A 25,061-nucleotide genomic window follows, 5' to 3' on the forward strand; every position below is an offset into this window, starting at 1 on the left:
TCCACGTGTACTCTTTCAAATGTGGGTATTTATATCTCCATATATCAATTACCCCTACATTTTCACAAAATATTGATAGCTCTGAATCACTTGTAGGTGATTTAATTGGAATAGGAATTCTATCCATCTTAGCATTTGGGACAGTATTGAAGTCCCCACCTAGAATAATTTCAATATCATGAAATCTTTTCCTTATTTTGCTTATCTCATTTTCAATTTCAGAGAACAAATCAGCATTATATTTTTTTTATATTTGAGGCATATACAGTACCTAACAAAAACATTTTACCATCAATGGATACCGTTAGGATTATCCATCTCCCTCCATTGTGGACTTTGCTATTAACAATTTTACCTTTAAATGAACCTTTTAAAATTGCAACTCCTGCTGAGTGATTACTTCCAAAAGAATGCCAAATTTCGCTGCCCCACTGAGATTTCCAAAAATTCACATCTGAAGAACAAGCATGAGTCTCTTGTAAGAAATACAAATCTACATTAAATCTCTTGCAATACAAAAAAACAGCCTTTCGTTTTGTTAAATCTTGAATACCCCTCACATTAAAGGAACAAAAAGATAACGACATGAACTTTTAATGAACACAACTACAGAAGAAAGAAAGAAAAACTCTTAAAGAAAAACTCTTAAGAGCTAAGGTATATGTAACTCAAAGGGTGCAAATTCCTTATCCGTTTATAATTTTACCTGGGAAATTACTTTGTATTTTACTTACATTTTTTTTTTCACTCCCCCTCGACTATTCTCATTCACTTCACAAATCCTCAATTGAATTATTAGGTCAGAGACCATCAGAACCAAACCTTTATTTGGGGAAAATTTCAACGCCATCATCAAAGGCTCTACTCCCCACAAAATAAGCTTTGCGACCTTTCTCTCTGGCATCCTTCACCATAGGCCACAGGAGCTTTCTTCTCTCCCCGTCCAACGCCGTCAAGTCTTCTGTAAACCGTAACCGCTGTGCTTGAAGGAATTCACAGTTCTTCGCTCTTTTCCAGAGTAGATCCCGAGTAGACCTGTTCGTGAACTGAATTATCGCCACTCTTGTGCTTCTTCCTTGTTCTTTCCGACCCAGTCTATGAACAATGTCCACATCAACCTGGCATCTCTCCTTTAACTCTGGAGAAACTGAGCCGCAAATTCCAATCACCTGATGCTTGAGATTTTCATCCGCTTTCTCGGGAACACCGTGGAGCCTCAAGTTCCATCTTCTCCGATATCTTTCTGCTTCATTAACTTTTCGTTCAAGCTCAGCAATTTTCTGCTCGTGCGATTTAGTGAATTCTTTCACCACTTTCATTTCGTCTTTCAAGTCTTTAACTTCATTCAGCGCGAAGTCAATTGACTTTTTCAAAGTTCCGATGCTGAGTGTATTTTCCCGAATCAGATTCTCCAGGTGGCCCGAACTCTCATTAATTTTCTTGGATAAAAGAGTTACAATATTCTCTTGCATCTCAAGAAGCGACGGTTCGTCTTTCTTTTTTTTGGAGCGAGGTTTTTCTGGCGTGTCAAACTCATCTGGCATATGCTGAATATCTTTGTCGATGGAGTACAAGTGATCTGCCATCTCAATGTCACTGCTTATCCTTTCTTCTTGACTTTTCTTTGTCTCCACCGGTATCGATGCTTTAGAAGCAGTCTTCTCTTTTCGTTTAATGGCACCACCAGAGCTGTTGATAGTACTCGGCTTCATTTCGTGAGAGGAAATCAATATCCAACAACTGAGGGGGAACGATTCCAAAATCTATCGTCTATAATAATCCAACGTAAAATACATGCAGCATAGTCTATAAAATTTTGTTAATATATTTCTCCCTTCACGACTATTTGGAAAAAATCACCCCAAGGCTTTCGCAGCTAAAAAATAACATCCACCATGGCCGCCATCTTGCCGCGCCCCCTATGTCTTCAGTGTAGACTACAGGAGCACTGAGCAGTATAGAGCGCCCTCTCGTGGCTGTAGACAGTAATGTTTTCTATTGGTTCATTTCTCTTGTTTCATTTCTCTCGGTTCATGGCAAATTAATTTTGATAAATAAGTCGCACCTGACTATAAGTCGCAGGACCAGCCAAACTATGAAATAAAGTGCGACTTATAGTCCGGAAAATACGGTATTTGCATTGCATATGGATACAAAGTTTTCCTAAAATAACTTCTTTTAACAGCTTGATTTTCCTCTCTTCAAAAAATAATTAAAAATGACTAAATTTGCTAATATTTACAATGCATATGATGCATAGTTTTGTCTGAAATCTCCTTAATTGGCTTGATAATGCCTTCTCTCTAAAAATTATTAAATTATAGAATTTTAAATATTTGCAATGCATATGGCTGCACAGTTTTTATAAAAATTAACTCCAAATACAGCTTAAAAGATGCAAATGTATTAAATCTTACCGTGAGCCCTTGTTCACCCTTGATTCCCGTTCTTCCCTAAAGAGAGAGATTAAAACACTCATGTTGTACAATATGATTTAGTGTTCACATTTAAAACTCTGTCTGCTCTTACACAAAAGCTGGTTTATAGTAACTAAATGAACTCACAGCTAGTCCTGGCGTCCCTGGGTCACCCATGTCACCTCTCATTCCTTTGAAGCCCCTCTCGCCCTGCAAACCACGATCACCCTGCAGGACAGAGATTTACAGATGAATTAAAGGATTCATATCATACATTTTTACTGATGATTTTTATTGCTGAAGTCGAGTTCATTTGGGTCATTTTTTGCTATTGTGCCTCTAAGACATCTATCTAAATTCCCTTTACACATGTAATATGTGATACAGAGTGCTTCTCCTATGTATAAGTTACATGTCTGCTGCCGAGTCTTTTATTTTGCCAGTATGATTTAAACCAACGTCTCACCTTGGAGCCTGGAAGTCCCTCTCCTGATGGGCCCCTTGGCCCTGTCACTCCAGGAGCCCCCTGATCACCCTGTTGGATTTAACAAACAACGTTTATTTTCTGACCTGGTCATCATGACATGAACACAATGCTATGTTGTATTAGAGCTGGGCGGTATTTTGAATATTCATGATTTCATGATATATATCTGATATTCCAAACCTGAATGACTTTCTTTGCTCTGCTGTACAAGACATTTCAACTGTTTCGATTTCTATTGACTTCCATTAAAACAGCATTTTATATATATATATATACACACACAATGAACAATGTGAACATTCTTCAAAATATGTTTTTTTGTGTGTGTGTGTGTTCTGTAGAAGGAAAAGAGTCATGCAGGTTTGGAAGGACATATACTCATAATACTAATTTTTGAGTGAACTATTCTTTATAAAACAATGTCTTGGTCATTTAGGAAGTACATTTTCAATTGTTAGGCTGACATTATGAAAACAAAACACCTTTTTTAAAGAGTAAATACAGAAATATCCAGATTAAATGTTAAAGAAATATATAATTTTAGTTCTATCACCCCACCCTTTATTGCAGGTAGTTGATAGTTAACCTACTTTGGGTCCCTGAATGCCTTCCCCTGGGGGTCCTTGTGGTCCTGCAGGACCTGGTCTTCCCATGTTGCCCTGAAACAGCAAGACAGCAGAATTAATATGAGAGGAACAGACAGCTTGTCTTCCTCAATCCCCACAGCAACACAGGCAGACTCCCTGTGCATGCTGGTCAGAGCTCTTGTTCTGGTATCAGTATCAGTCTCATTACTGTTAGGAGAGTTTATATAAGATGACATGGATATCAATCTTACCGGTGGTCCCTGCAGTCCTTCACCAGGTGGTCCTGGCAAACCAGGCAAACCCCTGAATCCAACGTCTCCCTGCAATGAAAGTGAAGTTTTACCAAAAGCACCATTTTAATTTATTACAACTATGCAGGACATTTTAATGTTTCCATCATATGTGTGACCCTGGACCAAAAAGAAAAGAAAAAAATACAGTCATTAGTGTAAAATATACATCTGAAAGCTGAATAAAAAAAGCTTTCCATTGATGTATGGTAAATACATTAAGGAAATTACATTATTTTGCCGAGATACAACTATTTGAAGATCTGTAATCTGAGGGTGCAAAGAAATTTAAATATTGAGAAAATCACCTTTAAAGTTGTCCAAATGAGGTTCTTAGCAATCCATATTACTAATCAAAAATTAAGTTTTGATATATTTACAGAAGGACTTTTACAAAATATCTTCAAGATACATGATCTTTACTTAATATCCTAATAATTTTTGGCATAAAAATTCTGACCCATACAATGTATTTTTGGCTATTGCTACAAATATATCTGTGCTACTTGTGACTGGTTTTGTGCTCCAGGGTCACAAATGATTAAACACACTGAACTCAGTGTTTTTATAATAACTGACACCCAATCATTTGTCTGCTTTCACCTCATTCACCAGGAAATGACATAACAACACAAAGGCAAAGACTATACAAAGGTCAGTATTATAGTAAAGTTCTATTCATTTTTTTTTTTGTGCAACAATCTCTGAAGCAATTGGTCATGATTGATACATTTACAGAAATAAGTGTGAAAATATCAGCATTTCAAAGGATGGTTAAAACAAATAATACACAATTGACTTAAGTCCCTCACAGAGCAATGACTAACTTAAGCTCTATATTTCCATTCTGTTCATTTCTATGTTGATAATTTTGTAGACGTCGTGTAAATAATCAGGCCAGAAAGCCACAATTGACCCTTTTATATCATCATGAATACATGAAGTGTAAACTTCACCTTTGGTCCAGGAACACCAATGCCTTCAGGGCCGGGCTCACCTGGTGCTCCTGGTAAACCAGGCTGACCCTGTGTAAAATAAACACACATGCTCACATACCCAGCAACAAACCTAATTGATGGGAACTGTGATAAAAAAAAGACTGAAAATGTTAAGTGAAGTATATGGGCATGCAGTGATGTTATATGGAAATAGGGATTTGTAAGAAGTTGCTTACCACTGGACCAGGAAATCCTTCACCTTTAGGCCCAAATGGTCCGGGCGGTCCTGGGTTACCTCGATTACCCTAAATGTGATAAGGAAGGAATATCACTTAATATATACTGGTAAAATGTTTGGAATAGATATTTTAACATGTTTTTAAAAGGAGTGTTTGCTCAAGGCTCCATTTTTTTTTTATTATCAAAAATACAGTAAACACAGTAATATTGTGAAATATTATTATAATTTAAAGCATATTAAAAGAAAAGAAAGCAGCAAAACACTTATAATACGAAGAAACTTTGTTAATATTTAAGCATTCATAATATTTATTAAAGGGGCTGTAAGTAGGAATTACTCCCATCTAGTGGTGAAATTGTATTTTGCATTCAAACTAATTTTGCTCTCCAGCGCCTCGCTTTTTCAAATGCGCGTTGCATCTACGGTAGGCAATATGTACCAAAAAGCTTTGACAGGATGTCTTCTAATAGCACTTCGTTTTGGCGACAATGTTTTCTTCTCCTGTGGCGCGGCATATAGACCGTTGGCCGAGGGGAGATTTCGTGTTTTCAAACGATCTGTGGCGAGGGATAACCCAGTTTTTTATATGTAACCGCTACGCTTTTCAACAAAGCAAATAAAAATTGTTGCCACTCAAACACTTTGCACATTACTATAATATCGGTCATTTTCTCCAGGTTATTTTCCCGGCGAATAGAGCAAGCAGCTACTTGCGGGGTCCGACCTGCATGACGTATTTGTTGCCTTCAGCCAATAGCGTGCGTGGAAATATGTATGGTCCATAATAAGAATGCAATCCAGACTTTTAAACTTGCCGGTGCAGTTTCAAGCGCCTCTCACTGCTCTGCACCTGCGTTTCTGGCTCTGACCGAAAACGCGTTGTAGAAACGCGTTGGCTTAGTACTTTTTGTCCCTCTCTGCTATTATAGTTTTGCAAGATGGCGGAACTACATGGAAGCCTCCGTCGACCTACCCGTCCCATGTATATAAAGATAATAAATTCTTCATTTACGAGGATTAGTTTAAACATTGGCATAGGTATTTGTACACCATTGAGGGCATATTTATGAATAAAAATATTGATTTTAGATAATAAAATACCTAAAAAGTTACTTATTGTCCCTTTAATAATTGAGCAGCAAATATGCATATTAGAATGATTTCTGAAGGATCATGTGACAGACTGGAGAAAATTAAGCTTTGCATCACAAGAATAAATTAGATTTTAAAATATATTCTAATAGAAAACAGTTTTTTTATTGTAATAATATTTTACATTTAATATTATTATTATTATTATTTTCTGATCAAATTAATGTTGCCTTGGTGAGTATAAAAACAATAAAATTATTCCAATTGTCTATTTAAATGTTTGCGGTTTCATAATTAGCATAAACAAAATGTCTCTTTATAAATACATTTCTTTCAGAAACATGTTTAAAAAAAAAACAGTAAGAAAATATTGATTCATGCTGATTCATGATTAGCTTAGTCAATAAACATATTGCTCAATCAAACTCTCTTATTCCTTTAACTCATTTTCTTCATTGTTCTACAGGTTAAAGAGTCCCACCCACCTTTGGCCCAGGCAAACCGTAACCAGTGTCTCCAATCGGACCGGGAGGACCAGCAGGACCCACATCACCCTGAAGACACGAGAAGATGAGGTCATGACATGAATGTGAATTAGAAACGTTATGATTATAGTGTTGGCAGTGGGCCATTAGTGGAAGACATCTCCCAGCCTGCAGGGAATGGCACAGTTGTAGTATCTTAGCATTGTTACCTTTGATCCAGCAAGAGCTCGTCCAGGTAATCCTGGCATGCCCAGCCGTCCTGGCGTACCTGGCTCTCCCTAAAAAACAACAGTGTAATGTTCCAGTGATGTAACTGCATTACTGCTAAAACTATGTGAGAGAGAAACCACAGGCATTTATTGCAATGCTACTTCAAACAATGAGCTCTTTGGTAAGCTTGGAGTTAAAAAATAAATAAAACAAATCTTTTCGTTTTATTTTAAATTTTATTATATTTAGTTATTTTAGTTATTCTTTAGTGTTTTCATCCTCGACCCTACAGAGCAAAACAGTAGCCTAAGGGTCTGGAAATAGAAACCTCTCTCTCTCTCTCTCTCTCTCTCTCTCTCTATATATATATATATATATATATATATATATATATATATATATATAGAGAGAGAGAGAGAGAGAGAGAGAGAGAGAGAGAGAGAGAGAGAGAGCTTTTACTGTCACTTTTTATTAATTTAATGTGTTCTTGCTGAATAAAAGTAATTTCTTAAAAAAATAAACGTGGTCCAAATAAAGTTCATAGCAATGCATATTACTAATCAAAAATTAAGTTTTTATATATTTACAGTAGGAAATTTGCTTTAATTAATCTTTACTTCATATCCTAAAGATTTTTGTCATAAAAGAAAAAACTACAATTTTTACCCATAAAATGTATTTTTGACTATTGCTACAAATATACCCCAGTGAATTATGACTGCTTTTATTGTCCAGGGACACAGTTAAAAAAATACACCAGCCATGAGAAAAAACACTTTTGGTGGACACGCAGCCTTACTGACCCCAAACTTCTGAACAGTAGTGTGTAATGTATTATTAAATATACTGTATTTAATACTAATGCTCAGTGATTCCCAGTTCCCAGAGAATCCCCATGCTGGTAAAAAAAAAAAAAAAAAAAAAAATAAATTACAGCCTGAATGCACTGTAAGTCACTTTGGATAAATGCATAAATGTTATAAATCGATAGTTTTACTGTAAGAACATTTCTGTTTCTATTAAATCATTTTGGGGAGAGTGGGGTTGAAAGTAAAGTGGGACGAAAGTAACAAAGCGATATTCTCCGAGCCTCTTTCTGCATTTGCATTCCAAGCTATGACAGCATATTCAGCATGCAATCCTTGACGGAGCTGAGAAATATCACGTGATTTCCTCATCGTTTCCCGAAGATAGGTCCGTAAAACGGTTTTCGAGTACAAAAAGTAAATTATTGATTAATAATAATTCATTACATTTATATAGCACTTTTCTAGGCACTCAAAGCGCTTTACATAGTCAGGGGGTATCTCCTCATCCACCACCAGTGTGCAGCATCCACCTGGATGATGCGACGGCAGCCATAGTGCGCCAGAACGCCCACCACACCCCAGCTTACTGGTGGAGAGGAGACAGAGTGATGAAGCCAATCAGCAGATATGGGGATTATTAGGAGGCCATGATGGTCAGAGGCCAATGGGCGAATTTAGCCAGGATGCTGAGGTCACACCTCTACTCTTTTCGAAAGAAATCCTGGGATTTTTACTGACCACAGAGAGTCAGGACCTCGGTTTAACGTCTCATCAGAAGGACGGTGCTTGTTATGGAGCCAAAAGAGTCTCAATAAAGATAAATGCACACATTACATTCATACATGCACACACAGGATTCATACATGCACACACATGATTCATAAATACAAACACAGGATACACAAATGCGTACAAAATTTACAAATGCACACACAAAATTTAAAAAGCACAGAAGATTCACAAATGCATACAAAATTCAGAAATGCACACAAAATTCAGAAATACACACACAATTCAGAAATGCAAACAACATTTACAAATGCACTCAAGATTCACAAATGCACAGGACAAGATTTAGAAATGTATTTCTGATGCACACACACATATATCTTGATTTACAAACTGCTTGCGGTCTGTGAACTTCACTGCATTTGTGTGTGAATTTTGAGACTCCCCTGACTTGGCTCGACACACAAATGCCTTTTTTTAAACAGGGAATGATCTGCAACCAATCAGATATCTCCCTTCTTTTAGCCAATCACAAGAACGCACTCCACGTGGGGGATTGTTTACTTATAAGCCAATCACATGAACGCGTTCACACAGCGCGATATGCCTGTGGTGCGGCATATTATAGCCTACTTATTTATGAAGTTGTATGAAAATACAGATGTTTAGATACAATTCAATGAATACAATTCAGGTTTATTTTTTATTATTTTTTACAAAATATAAATTTAAAAATGTCTCAATACATATAGCCCAGTGACTGCAGAAAAAAAGTTAACCATGGATTCATAAATTTGCAATAGGCAATTATTTCATTTTATTGAAATATTTTAATGAAAGTAAAAAATTTTTTTTACACCTTTTTGAATATTTAAATATATCTAAATATTCTTTTGGATGCAATATAGAAGTCACTTTAATTATAATATTCGGTCCTTACATGAAGAGAGAGTCAGTGGTCCGCTGCGAGAGTAAAGTGACTCTCCGACTGCGAAAAGTGGGTCTCCGGCTGCGTGAGGAAAGTGAGTCGTTCGCTGAGGAAAGTGAGTTGCTCTCTGCGTGAGGAAAGTGAGTCATTCGCTGAGGAAAGTGAGTTGCTCTCTGCGTGAGGAAAGTGAGTCGTTCGCTGCGTTTCTCGTGAAGAAAAGTGAATCGTTCGCTGCGTGAGGAAATTGAGTCATTCCCTGCGAGAGGAAAGTGAGTCGTTCGCTGCATGACTCCTGAGAAAAGTGAATCGTTCGCTGCGTGAGGAAAGTGAGTCGTTCGCTGCGAGAGGAAAGTGACTCTCCGGCTGCGGAAAGTGAGTCTCCTGCTGCGCAAAGTGGGTGTCCGGCTGCGCAAAGTGGATCGCCGGCTGCGTGAGGTAAGTGAGTCGTTCGCTGAGGAAAGTGAGTCGTTCGCTGCGTGAGGAAAGTGAATCGTTCACTGAGGAAAGTGAGTCGTTCGCTGAGTGAGGAAAGTGAGTTGTTCGCTGAGGAAAGTGAGTCGTTTGTTGCAAAATGTTGTTTGCATTTCTGAATTGTGTGTGTATTTCTGAATTTTGTGTGCATTTCTGAATTTTGTATGCATTTGTGAATCTTCTGTCCTTTTTAAATTTTGTGTGCATTTGTGTATCCTGTGTGTGTATTTATGAATTATGTGTGTGCATGTATGAATCCTATGTGTGCATATGTGAACGTAGTGTGTGCATTTATCTTTATTGAGACTCTTTTGGCTCCATACTTGTTGACAGTATAGTGTCCCCATCACTACACTGGGGCACTAGGACCCACACAGACCACAGGGTGAGCACCCCCTGCTGGCCTCACTAGCACCTCTTCCAGCAGCAACCTAGTTTTCTCAGGAGGTCTCCCATCCAGGTACTGACCAGGCTCAGCCCTGCTTAGCTTCAGTGGGAAACCGGTCTTGGGCTCCAGGGTGATATGGCTGCCGGCTATTGAAGCTGTAATTTTTTCAAATTAGTCGTGTTGTTTTTCTTGTTTCATGTGTCACAGTAATGATCAATCTACAGGTTATTTAGTGCTTTAACACATCCTAAAGTTTGCATTTTCAGATTTTTTCAGTAAAAAAATAAAAAAATAAAATTAAATCGAGTTTAAATGTCAGGACTTCCTGTCGGGACGAAAGTAACAGTATTTACTTTTGTCCCGCTACAGTGACAAAAAGTATTTATTTTGTTCCAATGCATGCTATATTGTGAATTTCTGTGTCTTGCATCATTTCTTACAAATGTTTATGTCATATTATACCAAAAGAATATGTCTTAGTGAGGGTCAGAAAGACAGACAGAGGTCTGGTTTTATCCAGATGTTTTTGAGAGGCGTTTTTGGAAATAGAGGAACATCTCTCTCTGGGCAGCTCCTACGTCGCATTTATATTTAGGTTTTAGCCATATCTTAGCCTTTACACCTCCACCTATGAATTTGCAGTGTTTCCAGATGTTTTAATGCACATTTTCAATTTATGCATAAAAAAACTGGATGGAAACCTAAACAGACCTACTGTTACATTATGTTTAGAGTTTTTTTTTTATTATGCTAATGTAATTAAATTTTTATATTGTACATTCTGTTGAAAAAAATGTTTTATAAAAATATTGAAAAATAAAAAAATTATAGTCAGGTTTTGAGACATCTGATGAAACTTACATTTAAAATGAAAATATGAAAATGTAATTTTATATTTTTTTTGCAAAGATAAAGGACAAAATAAGTTTGCTGTTACATATTAACAAGGTCACAATCAGGCATACTTAAGAAAAATAAGAGTGACAGAAAAAAAATCTAGCTTATATTGTTGTGTTACTTTCGTCCCAACCGATGGGGTCGAAAGTAACAATGTGCAACTTATGTTCAAAGTGAAATTATACTGAAGTCTTTCTACATTTCTACAAAATACCACCTGGTATTGATAGACCACACTCTTGAGTTACTGGCCACAGCAGAAATATATCTCTGTCTACAACATTATCTTTTAAAATGATGTTTTTCTGAAAAATTGTACTTTCGCCCCTGATCTCCCCTACATTCTTTGACTTTGTTGCTTTTTTCACAGCATAGTCATTTAAATTGTTATTCAAAACATTTTATAATGGAGAAAACGTTAAAATATTTCCAGAACCAATGTTGTGCTCCATTTCTTTAGTTATTCTCACCTTTGGTCCCGATGGGCCACTTATGCCAGGAGGACCTGACAACCCTCGAATGCCACGTTGGCCTTGATCTCCCTATAAAGATTAGAACTCAGAATATAAGTCAACATATACTGTAGATAATGATACTTGAGTCTTTTTTGACATCCACTAGATTAACAATATACTCATACAGGAAGAAAATCTGAAAGTGTGAAGTACTGTACCTTCTCTCCTTGAGTGCCAATCCCTGGAGCCCCCTCAGATCCCCTCAAACCTGTCGCCCCAGCTTCACCCTGACGAAGAAAAACACAATGCATTTAATATCCACTTAAAGGGATGCTCCACCCCAAAATTAACATTTTGTTAGTAATCACTTACTTTCATGTCGTTTCAATCCTGTAAAAGCTTCGTTCATCTTCAGGAACACAATTTAAGATATTTTGGATGAAAACCGGGAGGCTTTTTACTGTCCCATAGACTGCCGAGTAAATAACAGTGTCAAGGTCCAGAAAAGTATGAAAAGCATCGTCAGAATTGTCCATCTACCTTCAGTGGTTCAACCATAACATTATGAAGTGACGAGAATACTTTCTGTACGTGAATAAAAAAAAAACAGTCTCCTCTGTGTCTCTCCATATCACCATATGCTGCCTATGCTCTTCTTTGTCCGCCTTGCCACAAGGATGCACTGTTTTCTTTCAAAAAGTAAATACACTTAGAAACAGTGCATCCTTGTGACGTGGCTGACACAGAAGAGCGCAGGCAGTTTGAATGATGTGGAGAGACACAGAGGAGAATGTTGACAAAGGAAAAGAAGTATTTTTATTTTAAATTTGCGTATTAAAAGTAATCTCGTCTCTTCATAACGTTACGGCTGAACCACTTATGACAGATGGACTATTCTGACGATGTCTTTCATACTTTTCTGGACCTTGACACTGTTATTTACTTGGCAGTCTATGGGACAGTCTCAAGCCTTCTGATTTTCATCTAAAATATCTTAAATTGTGTTCCTGAAGACGAACAAAGATTTTACGGGTTTGGAACGACATGGGGGTAAGTGATTAATGACAAAATTTGGTAGCACTTTATTTTACAGTCCTGTTCCTCATGTACATACAATGTACTTATTATAGTAATTACAATAACTATGTAATAACTAGGTACTAACCCTGAACCTACCCCTAAACCTAACCCTACCCCATGTAGTTACCTTGTATTACCAGAACTTTCTTAGATAAATACACTGTAAGTACACTATAAGTACATGTTAGTATATGTACTGTAAAATAAAGTGCAACCCAAAATTTTCTTTTTGGGGTGGAGTATCTCTTTAACTTGCCTATTTGCCTAGAGCCTTATCTAATCTCAGTCATGTTAGATGACCTCACACCAATCCCAACATCAGAAAGCAGAGTTACCTTTTGTCCTGGAGCTCCATCCTCACCAGGAAGTCCAGGTACACCAGCCAGTCCTGAGGCACCAGGGTCACCCTGAAGAAATAATATCAGTACTAAGTGCCATTTGTAAAGTCTTCATCATAATCAAAAAACTAGCTTCCATCCCAAATGTCCCATACATTTTTAAACCTACACCACCCCTGGTTTAAGAACACAAACCTTTGGTCCAGGTTCGCCATGGCCTCTCTCTCCCGGGGTTCCCATCTCTCCTGGTAAACCTTGTTCTCCCTAGAGAACAAAATGGAAAATAATAAAAAGATTAAGCCAAAAACACATTTTTATGCTTCCTTTGAAAGCTTTCCATTAATTATAATCTTAGCCTTTATCAGAACCAACCTTGGGACCAGGGAAACCCTCTCCAGGTGGCCCTCTTCCTCCTGGAGGCCCTCTCGGACCCTCAACACCCTGATATTGAGAAACATTGCATTAGAAAACCCAACATATAAGATCCCTAATAATAATGATATAAATATGTTTACTGCATTTAAAAAACATAGGAAATCAAATGTTTAGAAGATATTTTTTTAAAGAAATCTTATAGTCACAAAGGCTAAATATTTGATCAAAAACCAATAATATTTTGCAATATTTTGAAATATTATTACAATTTAAAATAAATGTTTTCTATTTTAATATACTTTTAAAAGTAATTTATTCCTGTTGTGCAAAGCTGAATTTTCAGCATTATTACTTTAGTCTTCAGTGTCACATGATCCTTCAGAAATCACTGAATATTGCTGATTAATTATTATTGATTAATATTACTGATGCTCAAAAATTAATAAAAGTTATTATTATTATCAATGCTGGTTCCTTTTTTGTGGAATCCGTAATACATTTTTTAAAGGATTATTTGATAATTCTATAATATTATAAATGTTTTTACTGTCACTTTCAATCAGTTTAACTTTTGTTTATTAATATTTTTTAATATTACTTAAACCAAACATTTGAATCACAGTTTTTGACTTAGATGACAACAATAAATGTTTCTTAAATTAGCATGTTAGAATGATTTCTGAAGGATCATGTGACTATTCATCTGTCTGTTTGTTATGACAAGGTGCAGTTTAACTGCCCTTACCAAAAAGTAGTATTTTACTAAGTATACATAAGTAAAGTTATAGTATATTTAGTATATTTTTAAGTATACTTTATGTAGCAAGTATTCAAATATCCGTGTTATAGTAGTATACTTGTAAGTGTACTGTTTCAATACTCTTTGGGACTAAATTGGCCCACTTTCTAGTAAATAAAAATATACTTTTAAGTATCCTTTAAGTATAACAGTAGCAAACTTTGTTTTTACAAACAACTAGTTTACCTCTATGTTGGTAGTTTGTACTGCAATTATACTAAAAGTGAACTTATTAACTTAGGTATACTGATAGTTTACTTATTAAATACTTTGTACACTTTGAAGTATTGTCTCAGTAAACTACTAGTTCCCTGTCAAGGGAACTTCGAACTGCGTCCTCTAGGGGTCACTTTGGGGAACACCTCGTCGTGACCCGTGTCTGAAGCATACTTTGAAAAACGCCAACGTGTTGGCCGGCGACAGCCTCTGACGTCACTACCGGCGCGACTATAAATACGCGCCCGTAGGACCCGTCACTTATCTTATTCGTCTTCATTGACTGTTTTGTTTTAAGCGTGCATCTGAGAAACGACCAAAACGGTAAGATTGATCTATCATTGTTATCATGTTATCCACTAGCAAGGTGTTTAAACAGTGTGTGCATCCATGTCAGCGTTATTTGACACCTGATGACACACACAGTCTTTGCGTCTCTTGTTTGGGCGAAGAGTACGCGCGCGATGTCCTTGAGGGGGCAATCTGCCTGCACTGCGAGCGTTGTTCTGTGAAAAAACTCTGCTCTCGTTTGTCTCTCTTTTCGAGGAAAGAGGGACAGCCATCTGGTTTCCGCGGCTCAGGACCCGCCGTTGCCGAGGCACGGAGGAGAATGAGCTCATGGGGATTACAGGTGGCTCTCGCTGAGGAGTGTAGAGGGGGACTTTTCCTTTCACACTCTTCGGCGGCAGACTGGAGTGAACTTCAGGAGAAAGATGCGTTGTCATTAACCCATTCTGATACTGAAGCTGGGTTCTACCCAGAAAGAGCAGGAGATATCTGAGAGTGGCGAAGAAGCTGAGGCTGAGCCTTCTCAATCCTCCTGCCCTGCGTATGGGGAGCTGTCAGAGGTTGTGGATCGCGCCACAGCAAAATTAGACTTGCCATGGAAGCGTGCCAGAAAAGTGACGCCGCAAGGTCGCCTCGATGAGCGTTATTTGTCTGACCATAGCCCTCCAGCCCAGGTGAGCCTTCCATTCTTGCCTGACTTACATGCAGAAGTCGAAAAGGAATGGAAGAGGCCGTTTTCCTCTCGCATCCATCGGTTTCAGCATAAGAGTTATGCATGCATGAAAACGGCTATGAGAGGATGCCCCCTGTAGAAGAGACGCTGGCTAGCTATCTCTCTGTGGGGGAAACATCCTCTCTTAAATCTCCCTCTTTGCCATCTAAGCCCCTCCAGGATACATCCCGCTTAAATGGTAAAGCATACGCAGCAGCAGGTCAGGCTGTGGCTTCGTTGCACACGATGGCAGTGCTTCAGGCTTACCAGGCTGACCTGCTGAAGGAGCTGGATACAGGCGAGGGCCTTTCAGCTGACCAGGTAGCCGAGCTGTGCCGCACCACAGACCTCTCTCTTCGTGCTGCTTAGCAGGCCGCCTCCGCCATGGGTAGGTCTATGGCGGCCATGGTGGTAACGGAGAGACATCTGTGGGTGAACCTGGCAGACATCGGGAGGGAAGAAAGGGGGTTTCTTCTCGATGCTCCGGTCTCGCCTTATGAGCTTTTCAGTACCTCCGTCGAGATGGTGGTCGAAAATTTCAGGGAGGCAAGGGCGCGCTCAGCTGCCTTTAAATCCTTAATTCCACGAAGGTCCAGGTCTGAGCCCGAACAACAAAGGGATCCTGGCCCATCTCGATCTGAGGATCAAAGACGGGCACAGAAGGCTAGTGTCGCGGCTCGCGCTCCTCCTCCGCCTAAGGGCAGGGGCAAGAGGAATCGTTGGTCACGAAGAGGTAAGCAGGACCTGAGTGATGTGATTCAGACGAGACCTTCTCGTCCGGATAGGAGCGATACCTAAGTAGTTATTCACTTCCTTTGGATGTTTTTAACTTCTGCTTTTATCCTCCCCTGCCTAATTCCCCTGTAACCACCAGCTCTCCACCTGATCGAGGTTAGGTGGAAACTTTCTCACATAACAGTCTCCTATGCTGGACCTATGATATTTTTGGTTGGTCCTATGTTCATAGTAATGTCCGGCCAGGTCACCCTGAGGGGCCGCCTGGCCGCTTGGCGCATCCAGCAGGATGTCCGGCCAGGTCACCCTGAGGGGCCTCCTGGCCGCTTAGCAACATCCAATGGGAAGGTGGAGGTGGTAGTTACGGAAGTCTTTCTGTATGTACTGCCTCAGGTGATGCTCCCCTCGCTTGAGGTTTGGAAAATTGGAGATGGCCTCTCCCTTGCGATCCAGCGCCTCTGCGATGCTTAGGAACCTTTCAGTACACACGCTAAGCCTGTGTACTTTCTCAAAACAACATGGTGGTCAGTGTGCACGTGAACACTTTGCGCACTGTCTGAAATCCACGTAAGTGGTAAGTGTGCACGCAAGACTCTGCACACTTTCTGAAATCCTGTACGGTAGGGGTTACGCGCTCCGCTTCGTTCCCTTTCTTAAAATGATTAGCCCTGGGTTCCTTGGGCTTCATTCAGCCAGTGTGTATTTGTTATACACCTCAAGCATCTCTTCCCTCAACATGAGGGGCTGTTTGGGCAATTCTCGTGGTAGTTTAGCAGCGCTCCCCTTTTCCAAAAGAAAAAGGGTTGTCTATGAGCGTGCTACTCTGAGCTCGCAGTCCTCCTCTCATATGAGACTGAATTCTCGTTTTTTTTTTACTGGAGCGTTCCAGTACTACATACTGTTTTTGAGATGCACTGTGAGAGCAGACATCCTGTTGAGGCAGGGGCTGAGGCTCGGGGAATGGTGCCTTCGCACCAAGGTGATGAAGCAGAGTTGGAGAGGTTGGCCAGACTTGGGTGGCTTGGTTTGTGACTCGAGAGAGCATCGCACTATCCCCTCTGGCTTCGTCTGACTCATCCAGCTCCACTGGGGCTGGACACCATGTTACAGGCTTGGCCGAGGCTTCATCTGTACATTTCTTCCTCCAATTATTCTGCTCCCGGGCCATTCCATCTATGAGCTGCTCTATCAGAGTGCCACGAGAGCCCCTCCTTAAAACAGTATTTGTAAATCCATGCTATGGTAAGTGTGCACGTGAAGTCTTTCCACACTTTCTGAAATCCACAGTGTGGTAAGTTCGCACGCTAGTACTCTGCATTCTTTCTAAAATCCTATATGGTGAGGGCTTCGCACGTTTGCTTCGTGCCCTTTCTTGAGTCGGTTAAAGCCCCGTTCATCTTGGGCGCCAATCCACCCAGGTATCCTCTGATACCTATCTAGAACAGGGCGTTGCTACTAGAGAACTGTTGAGACAGCTCTTTCGGCAAGTTTTTGCGAAAGCTAGCGGTAGCCCCTGTGTGACAGGCAAGACTTGGTAAAGAACATGCTAGGTTCTTAGCCGTATCCCTTTAAAAGAATCTTTCGTGATCCCGGGCCGAGGCCCTACAGGTAAGTTGGGTATGTAGCTTAGGCCTTTGGCCGTAAGGGATAATGTCATGGACAGCCGTCTCACCGTCCCAGGGGCGACTCGCAGTGAAATGGTAGAGTTGGTACTTAGTGTTTGCCATGATTCTGGCCTGCACTCCCCTCAGCATGGCAGCGTAGGTATACTGTTCCCCAACGCGACCCCTAGAGGACGCAGTTCGAAGTTCCCTTTACAGGGAACATCTCAGGTTACGAATGTAACCATGGTTCCCTGAGAGGGAACGAGACACTGCGTCCTCTAGCTCCCTGCCATGGTTCGGACGCAAGCTTCACGAAGAAGATAAGTGACAGGTATTCAAAGTATGCTTCAGACACGGGTCACAACGAGGTGTTCCCCAAAGCGACCCCTAGAGGATGCAGTGTCTCGTTCCCTCTCAGGGAACCATGGTTACATTCGTAACCTGAGACGTTTAGTAGTTTTATACTGCAAGTATACTCATAAGTTTTCTTTGTTGAACATTACATCATACTTTAAGTACTGTGTCCATATTTAGGTTTAATTTGCATTTGTTGTATGAATATCTGAAAATACAAAACATCCAAAGAAAGAACAGGGTATCTGCTTATAAACAAAAACATTTTATTGTAGCTTCATGCATTATTTTTTTAAACACTTTAATGTGGGCAAGTTTCATAAAAGAAAATCAAGAAATAACATTTTGAACAAAAAGCTGAAAAAAAGACTATGAATTGGATTCAGAATGACAATCAGAACGTAGATGGAGTCGATCAACACCCCAAAACTTGACTGTAATTATTACCTCTTCATCAGTCGACATTTTATTCCATAACGTTACAGTTTTGATGCTGTTTCATGTCAGATGATCATGTAAGATTACATGTGTTAGTATCTGTTGTTTCTTTTTTCTTCTTCACTTGGGTTTTTTTGGAAATTGTGCAGAAGATGTGTACTAGCGCCCTCTACTGTATAATAATGGAAACATGGATTTTAGGAGTATAGCTCAAATATATTTAGACTTTTTGTAAGTATAAGTAAAGTATACTTGAATGTAATTTTAAGTATATTTCTACAACTAAAAGCAGACTTTCCTATTTTTAGTTTAAAAGAAGTATACTAATAACACACTCAAATAAACTTATTTTTCATAAGGGTGAGCACAACTCGATCTATTTTATGAAATAATGCATGTCCATTCATGTACATTTTCTAAATTCATTGGACCCTGTAAACAAGTCAAGAACAGTTAAGAAAACATAAGTCAAGGATCGGACACGTCGTATCACCTTTTCTCCCTGAATGCCAAGCCCCGGGAGTCCAATCGGTCCTGGTAAACCTGGAGCCCCAAGTTCTCCCTGAAGACACAAAAAAGATGAGTCCGTTTCAGATAGAGTAATACATCTCTAAAATCCTGAGATTGATTTAGGAACTATTTTGAGCATAAGAAATGAATGGTGTTTTATTCAATATTAGCAGGTAAGCAGAACTCATCTTTTCCCACAGTAAGCTGAGCTGCGCCGCCCTCCCATCTGCTCTTTCTTACTCTTTATTACCCTCCCACAAGTCCCTGGTGTTTAAATTGGAACTTAAGGCCAGTTTGCATACTTCATTAAGCCTTTTGTGTTTCATAGATGGTGTGGTCGTGTGAATCCCATTCATGGGCTGATATATTTACAGCCCACCTTACTGCCTTTGATTCCAGTGCCCGGCTGTCCTCTTGGTCCCTTTGGCCCCTCCAGACCCCGGTCCCCCTGTCAAACAAAAGAGGCATCATCAGCCCAGTTTCTCTGAAATGCTAGCCTCCCTTTCTCTGCCATTCGGGTGCATTTACTGCATTGCATGTATTGTTTCTTCATCCGCGGATTTAGAAAACACCTGTTTTTCTGAATGGTGATAATACAGTGTAATCCCTCAGTGAGCCCTAATTGTTGTTTATTCACAGTGGCTCAGTTTGTGTGATGGTCGTTTGCACTGATAAGGATTAAATTAGAGCTAATCCAAGATTTTTTTTTATCTTGGTTTTATTCTAATTTGTGTTGTGTTGCACAAATTAATTTCAAACACCACTTAATTAACAGTTATTAAAATAAAACCTTCTGCAATAAATGTCTAATGTTATTTTTTTTATATTATTGTCTCTAAATGCATTCTATTTAGTTTTATTTTTACATTTTTATTTAGTTTTAGTAATTTTCAATAACTTCCATTTCATATTATAAATTAACTTTTATTTTTAGATTTGCAGTTTTTATTCTAAACTTAATTTTGTTATTTGTTTTTATCATTTTTATTAGTTTTTTTTTCATATTTCCATGTAGAGAAAATATTTTTTTAAATATATATAAAAAATATGATTATTTTGTTTAGTTGTTGTTTTTTTATGTTTTTAAACTTTTTATTTTTATTTTATTTCAGATTCATTTAAATTACTGTAAACTATTTTTAATAGTTTTAGTTGAAGCTAATGATAACACATACATTTATTTCTCTGGAAATATGGGTTACATTTTTTTTATTAAACATCCTACAAATGTCCCTTATTTCAATCACTTCAAATTGTTTCAAAACTTGATTTGCATCTTCATGAATACTGAATATCATCATAAATCTGAAAAATATTGAGATATAATTTAGTTTAGCTACTGTGTGGAGGTTTTCAAAGAGCTGAGGTTCTCCTTGACACAAATCACATTTCTTTGCTGCATTATTAGTTTACAGTTGCATTTTATGCACAGTTCTGGCTTTGATGTAGACCTAGTTAGAAAACAGATCCATTAAATTCAGTCTTGCATCCTCAGGCTGGTAATGCTCAGCTAATTTATCTGGAACATACAATAATTAATAGCCTTGGGTTTTGAAATGAGGATTTACCAGGGAACTTTAAGCCTCTAATGAGGTATTATAAAAATGACGAGTCTTTAATGCATTTGTAGATCTTCTCAGATTGCCTTTGGCTGCTACAAATCTCCAAGTAGATTAAAGAGCATAGAGACATTAGTGAGAATAAGGTTTTTTTGGGGGGGGCTAACCTTACCTTTGGACCTGGAAAGCCCTCTCCTATTGGTCCTTTCTCTCCTTGAACCCCCTGTGGCCCTTGAGGCCCCTGATTTGTTGAAGAAATGCGAGGGAAAATGTCATATAGTCAAATCTATGGGTGTAAATTTAGTGTGTGTTGATTAGTAAACAGTTGTGGAAGTACTGCTTCTGTACTTACAGGCAGACCTGGCTCGCCTATGCCTTGCGGACCAGGAGGACCTGGTCTTCCCTGAAATCCCATATCTCCCTGCAGACGGATCAAAGACGTGAACAACTCAGGAGAAAAAAGTAAGAAATACTACAGCAAAAAAAAAAAAATAATGTATCTAGAATATCTGAGAATCCACAACCATAACCATCCATGACATCTAAAAAAAATGCACAATGAAAATCACCTTTTGAGTAAAAAAAAATGCTAATTGGTGAAGATGCTGATATTTATAAGGCCATTTATAAGTAAAATGAAATTCTTATGGCTTGAAATGTAATGAGATATTTATAACAGTATAATAAACTTGCATAAAAAGCATATATTGTAAATATTTAAATGCTTAGTTTTATGATTAAAGCTGTGTATTTTTCAAAACATGTATTGCAATGCAATACAATGATGATAGAGATTCCTCAAGTTACTTTTTGATACTTTTTTGATATGATTTTTCTAATGAATGATATATGGATAGTTAAGTAAACCTATGTTACTTCAAAAGCCATTCTTATGCTTACTGTATAAAAATCAGTAAAGATTTCACAGCAAAAATCCACTTAAACCCTTATGTTGGACATTTGTACAGTTATACTAAAAGGACTTTAACTTGATAACCTCAATCAGACAACAGAGGGCTTGATTGTGTGCAATGGTTTTAAGAAAAGTTTTCTTAATGTTGATCATTTAGAGGCCTTAAAATATGATACACTAGGCATTATAGGGTTCATGGTTAAGGTGTCTCACTGAGGATGGGAGGTCAAAGGAAACAAAAAAAAACACATCTTAAACCAGCCTAAGGTGGTTTGCTGGTCTGAGTTGGTCTTACTTCTCAGCCAAGGTGTTATGATGGTTTAGCTGGTCTTTGCAATTTTGGAGAATTTAAGTGAATTTGCAGTCAAAAGGTAAAAACGGCTAACCTTTGGTCCAGGAAGACCAATTCCACTGTCGCCCTGAATTCCAGGTGGACCAGCAGAGCCGCGCTCACCCTGTGATTAATTACAAACAACAACAAAAATACAGATTAGATACATCTAGCTCATTAAACATCACATTCATAAGAGAAATGAGAGAAATTAGATCTCATGTATGTAAGTATCTTAGTGCTGTCAAACGATTAATCGCGATTAATAGCATCCAAAATAATATTATTTGTTTAAATAATATATATGTGTGTGCTTTTTATACATAAATACACACACATGCATATATAATTCAGAGAAATAGGTTATGTTTATATATTAAATATATTTATTTATATTATAAATTATATGGATATGAATATAGACATTGAAATACATGTAAATATTTTGAAAATATAAACTGTATGTGTTTGTATTTATATATAAAATTTACACAGAGCACACACATATATTATGCATTCAAAAACTTTTATTTTGGTTGTGATTAATCGCGATTAATCGTTTGACAGCACTAATTTTTATTTATAAGGATAGTTCATCCAGAAATTCATCCAGAAATTTTGTCATAATTTATTTACTCTCAAACTTCCAAAGCCACTGACTTCCGTGATATTTGTTTCCATACTATAGAAGTCAGTGGCAACCTGTCACTGTTTACCATCCTTCTTCCAAATGTTGTGCTAAAGAAAAGGAAGAAATTCATACAGGTTTGGAACAACAATGAGAGTGAGTGAATAAAATATAAATCATTATATAAATATATATAGCATCTCAGAACTACTAAAAGTAGTCTTTATAATCAGGGAATTAAAGTCGGAACCAGAACCATTAAATTATTTACGATGCCTGTCCATATTTAGGGTGCTTAAGAAGCATTGCACCATCTGTAGAAGTATTATTATGGATTATGGCCTTGTATTTTGGCCAGAACTATCAGTTTGAAGTAAAATCTTCTTAATGATGGATTAGCTTTTTTACAAACAATCAGCATTGCACTTCATAAGATGTAAATTAATGGACTGTATTTGTGTGTATTATTGTGATGTTTTTATCATTTACATTTATTCATTTAGCTGACGCTTTTATCCAAAGCGACTTACAATTGCTATATATGTCAGAGGTCGCACGCCTCTGGAGCAACTAGGGGTTAAGTGTCTTGCTCAGGTACACATTGGTGTCTCACAGTGGATTCAAAACCGGGTCTCTCACACCACAGGCATGCGTCTTGTCCACTGCGCTAACACCACCCCATATTATCAGCTGTTTAGACTGCTGACAGCACCCATTCACTGCAGAGGATCCATTTGTGAGGAAGTGATATAATGCTATATTTCTCCAAATCTGTTCCCATGGAAAAAAAAACTCACCTACATCTCAGACAGCCTGAGGGTGAGTACATTTTCAACTAATTTTCATTCTTGGGTGAACTAGTCCTTTCATTTTCAACCAGGACTTGACCCATATAGAGAATACTGTTTAAAAAAAAATACAAAGTACAATCCAATTTAATCAAGTAGGTCACTGCAAGCAGTCACAAATCTGCTCATGACATTTACAGCACGCCTTTCCACATGCTGGAAATTCTCTCTGTTCACGTCACCTGCATGTCTGTGCATGAATTTATACTTTGCACAGCATTTATCCATCATGCACATTTCTACTGCTATTAGCTCCCAAGACAATCATTTCAATAAACCACCCATAGTCCATTTGGTGACCTAACAAGCACTTTCTAGCATCTCACGGGTTGACTTTAAACCTCAGGTTTAAAATAATAACGGCTGTTTATTACAAAACAAATTTGTTTCATGGTGGGCTGTGACAGTTTGTGAACCTGTGCATGTATGAAGAAGGATCCCTAATTAGTGAGGACATCTGCAGAGCTGTCTGAACCTCTGAATGCTTCCTGCAGTTAAATTAAACAAGAGGAGACTACTGGCAGAGCAGCAGACCTCTATTAAAGGAAATCCAAAACATGTCAAAACACGCTCATTCATCTTCACCCCCTTTCTGAGCACAAGTGCAAGGCATGCTGGATGTAGTTTGTGAACCCTTTGTAATGCAGACATAGAGGACACACTAAGAGGATTTTTTTCTAACATACAGGATTAGTTCCCCTAACAATTCAAATAACTTATTAAAAGACAATCTCAAATGCATTGTAAATGGATACATACATCATACTGTCCTTGTCAAGGCCTAGAAACATAATGTTTCCTTCTGTTAGGTAAATGAGTGCATCTTTTTATCAGAAATGGAATTAAATGATTATTCATTCTAAAGAAATGTGAATGCATCAATATTTCTCATTAATTTTGGCCAGAATGTTCTAATGGATATAGCAAAAAGCAAGCTTCCAATGCATGGGGTTTCTCATGCACAATAGCATGCTGAATAAGCAATGGCTTCTGGAATCACAGGAGACAGTGAAATTTTCCAGGTGTGCGTGTTAAACATGATGAGCTGACATTTTCAGGATAATGGTTTGTGATTATAAGCCACAGACCTTCTTTCCCTGTGGGCCTTCTGGTCCGATGTCACCCTGTGGTCCTGGTAAACCCTGCAGGGGAAACATGAAGGGTGTGTTACAGTGTCTATCATCAACATATGAGTCTCTAAGACATTATCTGTAGACACCAAAGCATTATGCTGCTTTACAATACAGACAAATTTACGTTTAATCATATGTTGGGGGAAATTCAATATCTGTTTTAACATCTACCTCCTGTGTAATATACTGCAGCCAGTTTTCACCACAGGGTAAAAAATCAGGTAATCAGTAACTGAAACCTTTTAACCACAGCTGCCGTTTTACTGTAAATGTTACTGATTTTATTTTACATTTTAAACTATTTCCATAAAAGACTTCTAATATTATTTACTTACGCCTTTTAACTCACAGTTCTAAGTTTTTTTCTCTCTCACAAAATCCGGAGAAAAAAAAAGTCAGAATTGTGAGATATAAAAATTCCAAATCAATTTATATCACATTTCTTTGTTTTTGTATTACAACTCTAAGTTTACATCTGGCAGTTCTGTGTTTTTTCTCAGAATTGCAAGACAAAAGTCTGAATTGTGAGATAAAAACGTGATATAAAAAAATGAAATGTCATCGTTATTACCTTTTATATTTTTTAATCTTGTGTTGGAAACAAGCATTTTTCAAAATAAGCTCTCAGATTTAGTTTGAAATATAGGAATGGAAAGTTTTTAGTTTGAAATACATAAATGGTACAAACATCTGTCTCAGGTGATCTAAATGCAAGCGGTCAATGCTAAATACAGCTGTAAACGGCTCACTCAAACCACATTCGCATATTCAAAAAC

General features: G+C 38.0%; 1 protein-coding gene across 2 annotated transcripts in view; it reads right to left on the minus strand.

Moving 5' to 3' along the window:
• LOC132095516 (collagen alpha-1(XXVIII) chain-like) overlaps positions 1-25,061 on the minus strand; it is a 46,199-nt gene that overhangs the window by 11,403 nt on the left and 9,735 nt on the right. For both annotated transcript variants that reach the window (XM_059500590.1, XM_059500589.1), the window contains exons 11-30: positions 24,241-24,294; positions 21,732-21,800; positions 20,785-20,853; positions 20,605-20,673; positions 19,253-19,321; positions 18,857-18,925; positions 13,215-13,283; positions 13,038-13,106; positions 12,840-12,911; positions 11,643-11,711; positions 11,440-11,511; positions 6,747-6,815; positions 6,538-6,606; positions 4,956-5,024; positions 4,738-4,806; positions 3,743-3,811; positions 3,495-3,563; positions 2,884-2,952; positions 2,565-2,645; positions 2,418-2,453 (exon numbers count right to left, since the gene is read on the minus strand). In XM_059500590.1, coding sequence (XP_059356573.1) covers positions 2,418-2,453; positions 2,565-2,645; positions 2,884-2,952; positions 3,495-3,563; positions 3,743-3,811; positions 4,738-4,806; positions 4,956-5,024; positions 6,538-6,606; positions 6,747-6,815; positions 11,440-11,511; positions 11,643-11,711; positions 12,840-12,911; positions 13,038-13,106; positions 13,215-13,283; positions 18,857-18,925; positions 19,253-19,321; positions 20,605-20,673; positions 20,785-20,853; positions 21,732-21,800; positions 24,241-24,294 — 1,350 coding nt within the window. The remainder of the gene's footprint in view (positions 1-2,417; positions 2,454-2,564; positions 2,646-2,883; positions 2,953-3,494; positions 3,564-3,742; positions 3,812-4,737; positions 4,807-4,955; positions 5,025-6,537; positions 6,607-6,746; positions 6,816-11,439; positions 11,512-11,642; positions 11,712-12,839; positions 12,912-13,037; positions 13,107-13,214; positions 13,284-18,856; positions 18,926-19,252; positions 19,322-20,604; positions 20,674-20,784; positions 20,854-21,731; positions 21,801-24,240; positions 24,295-25,061) is intronic.

This window comes from Carassius carassius, chromosome 19, assembly GCF_963082965.1.
Source record: "Carassius carassius chromosome 19, fCarCar2.1, whole genome shotgun sequence".
Classification (NCBI taxonomy): Eukaryota; Metazoa; Chordata; class Actinopteri; order Cypriniformes; family Cyprinidae; genus Carassius; species Carassius carassius.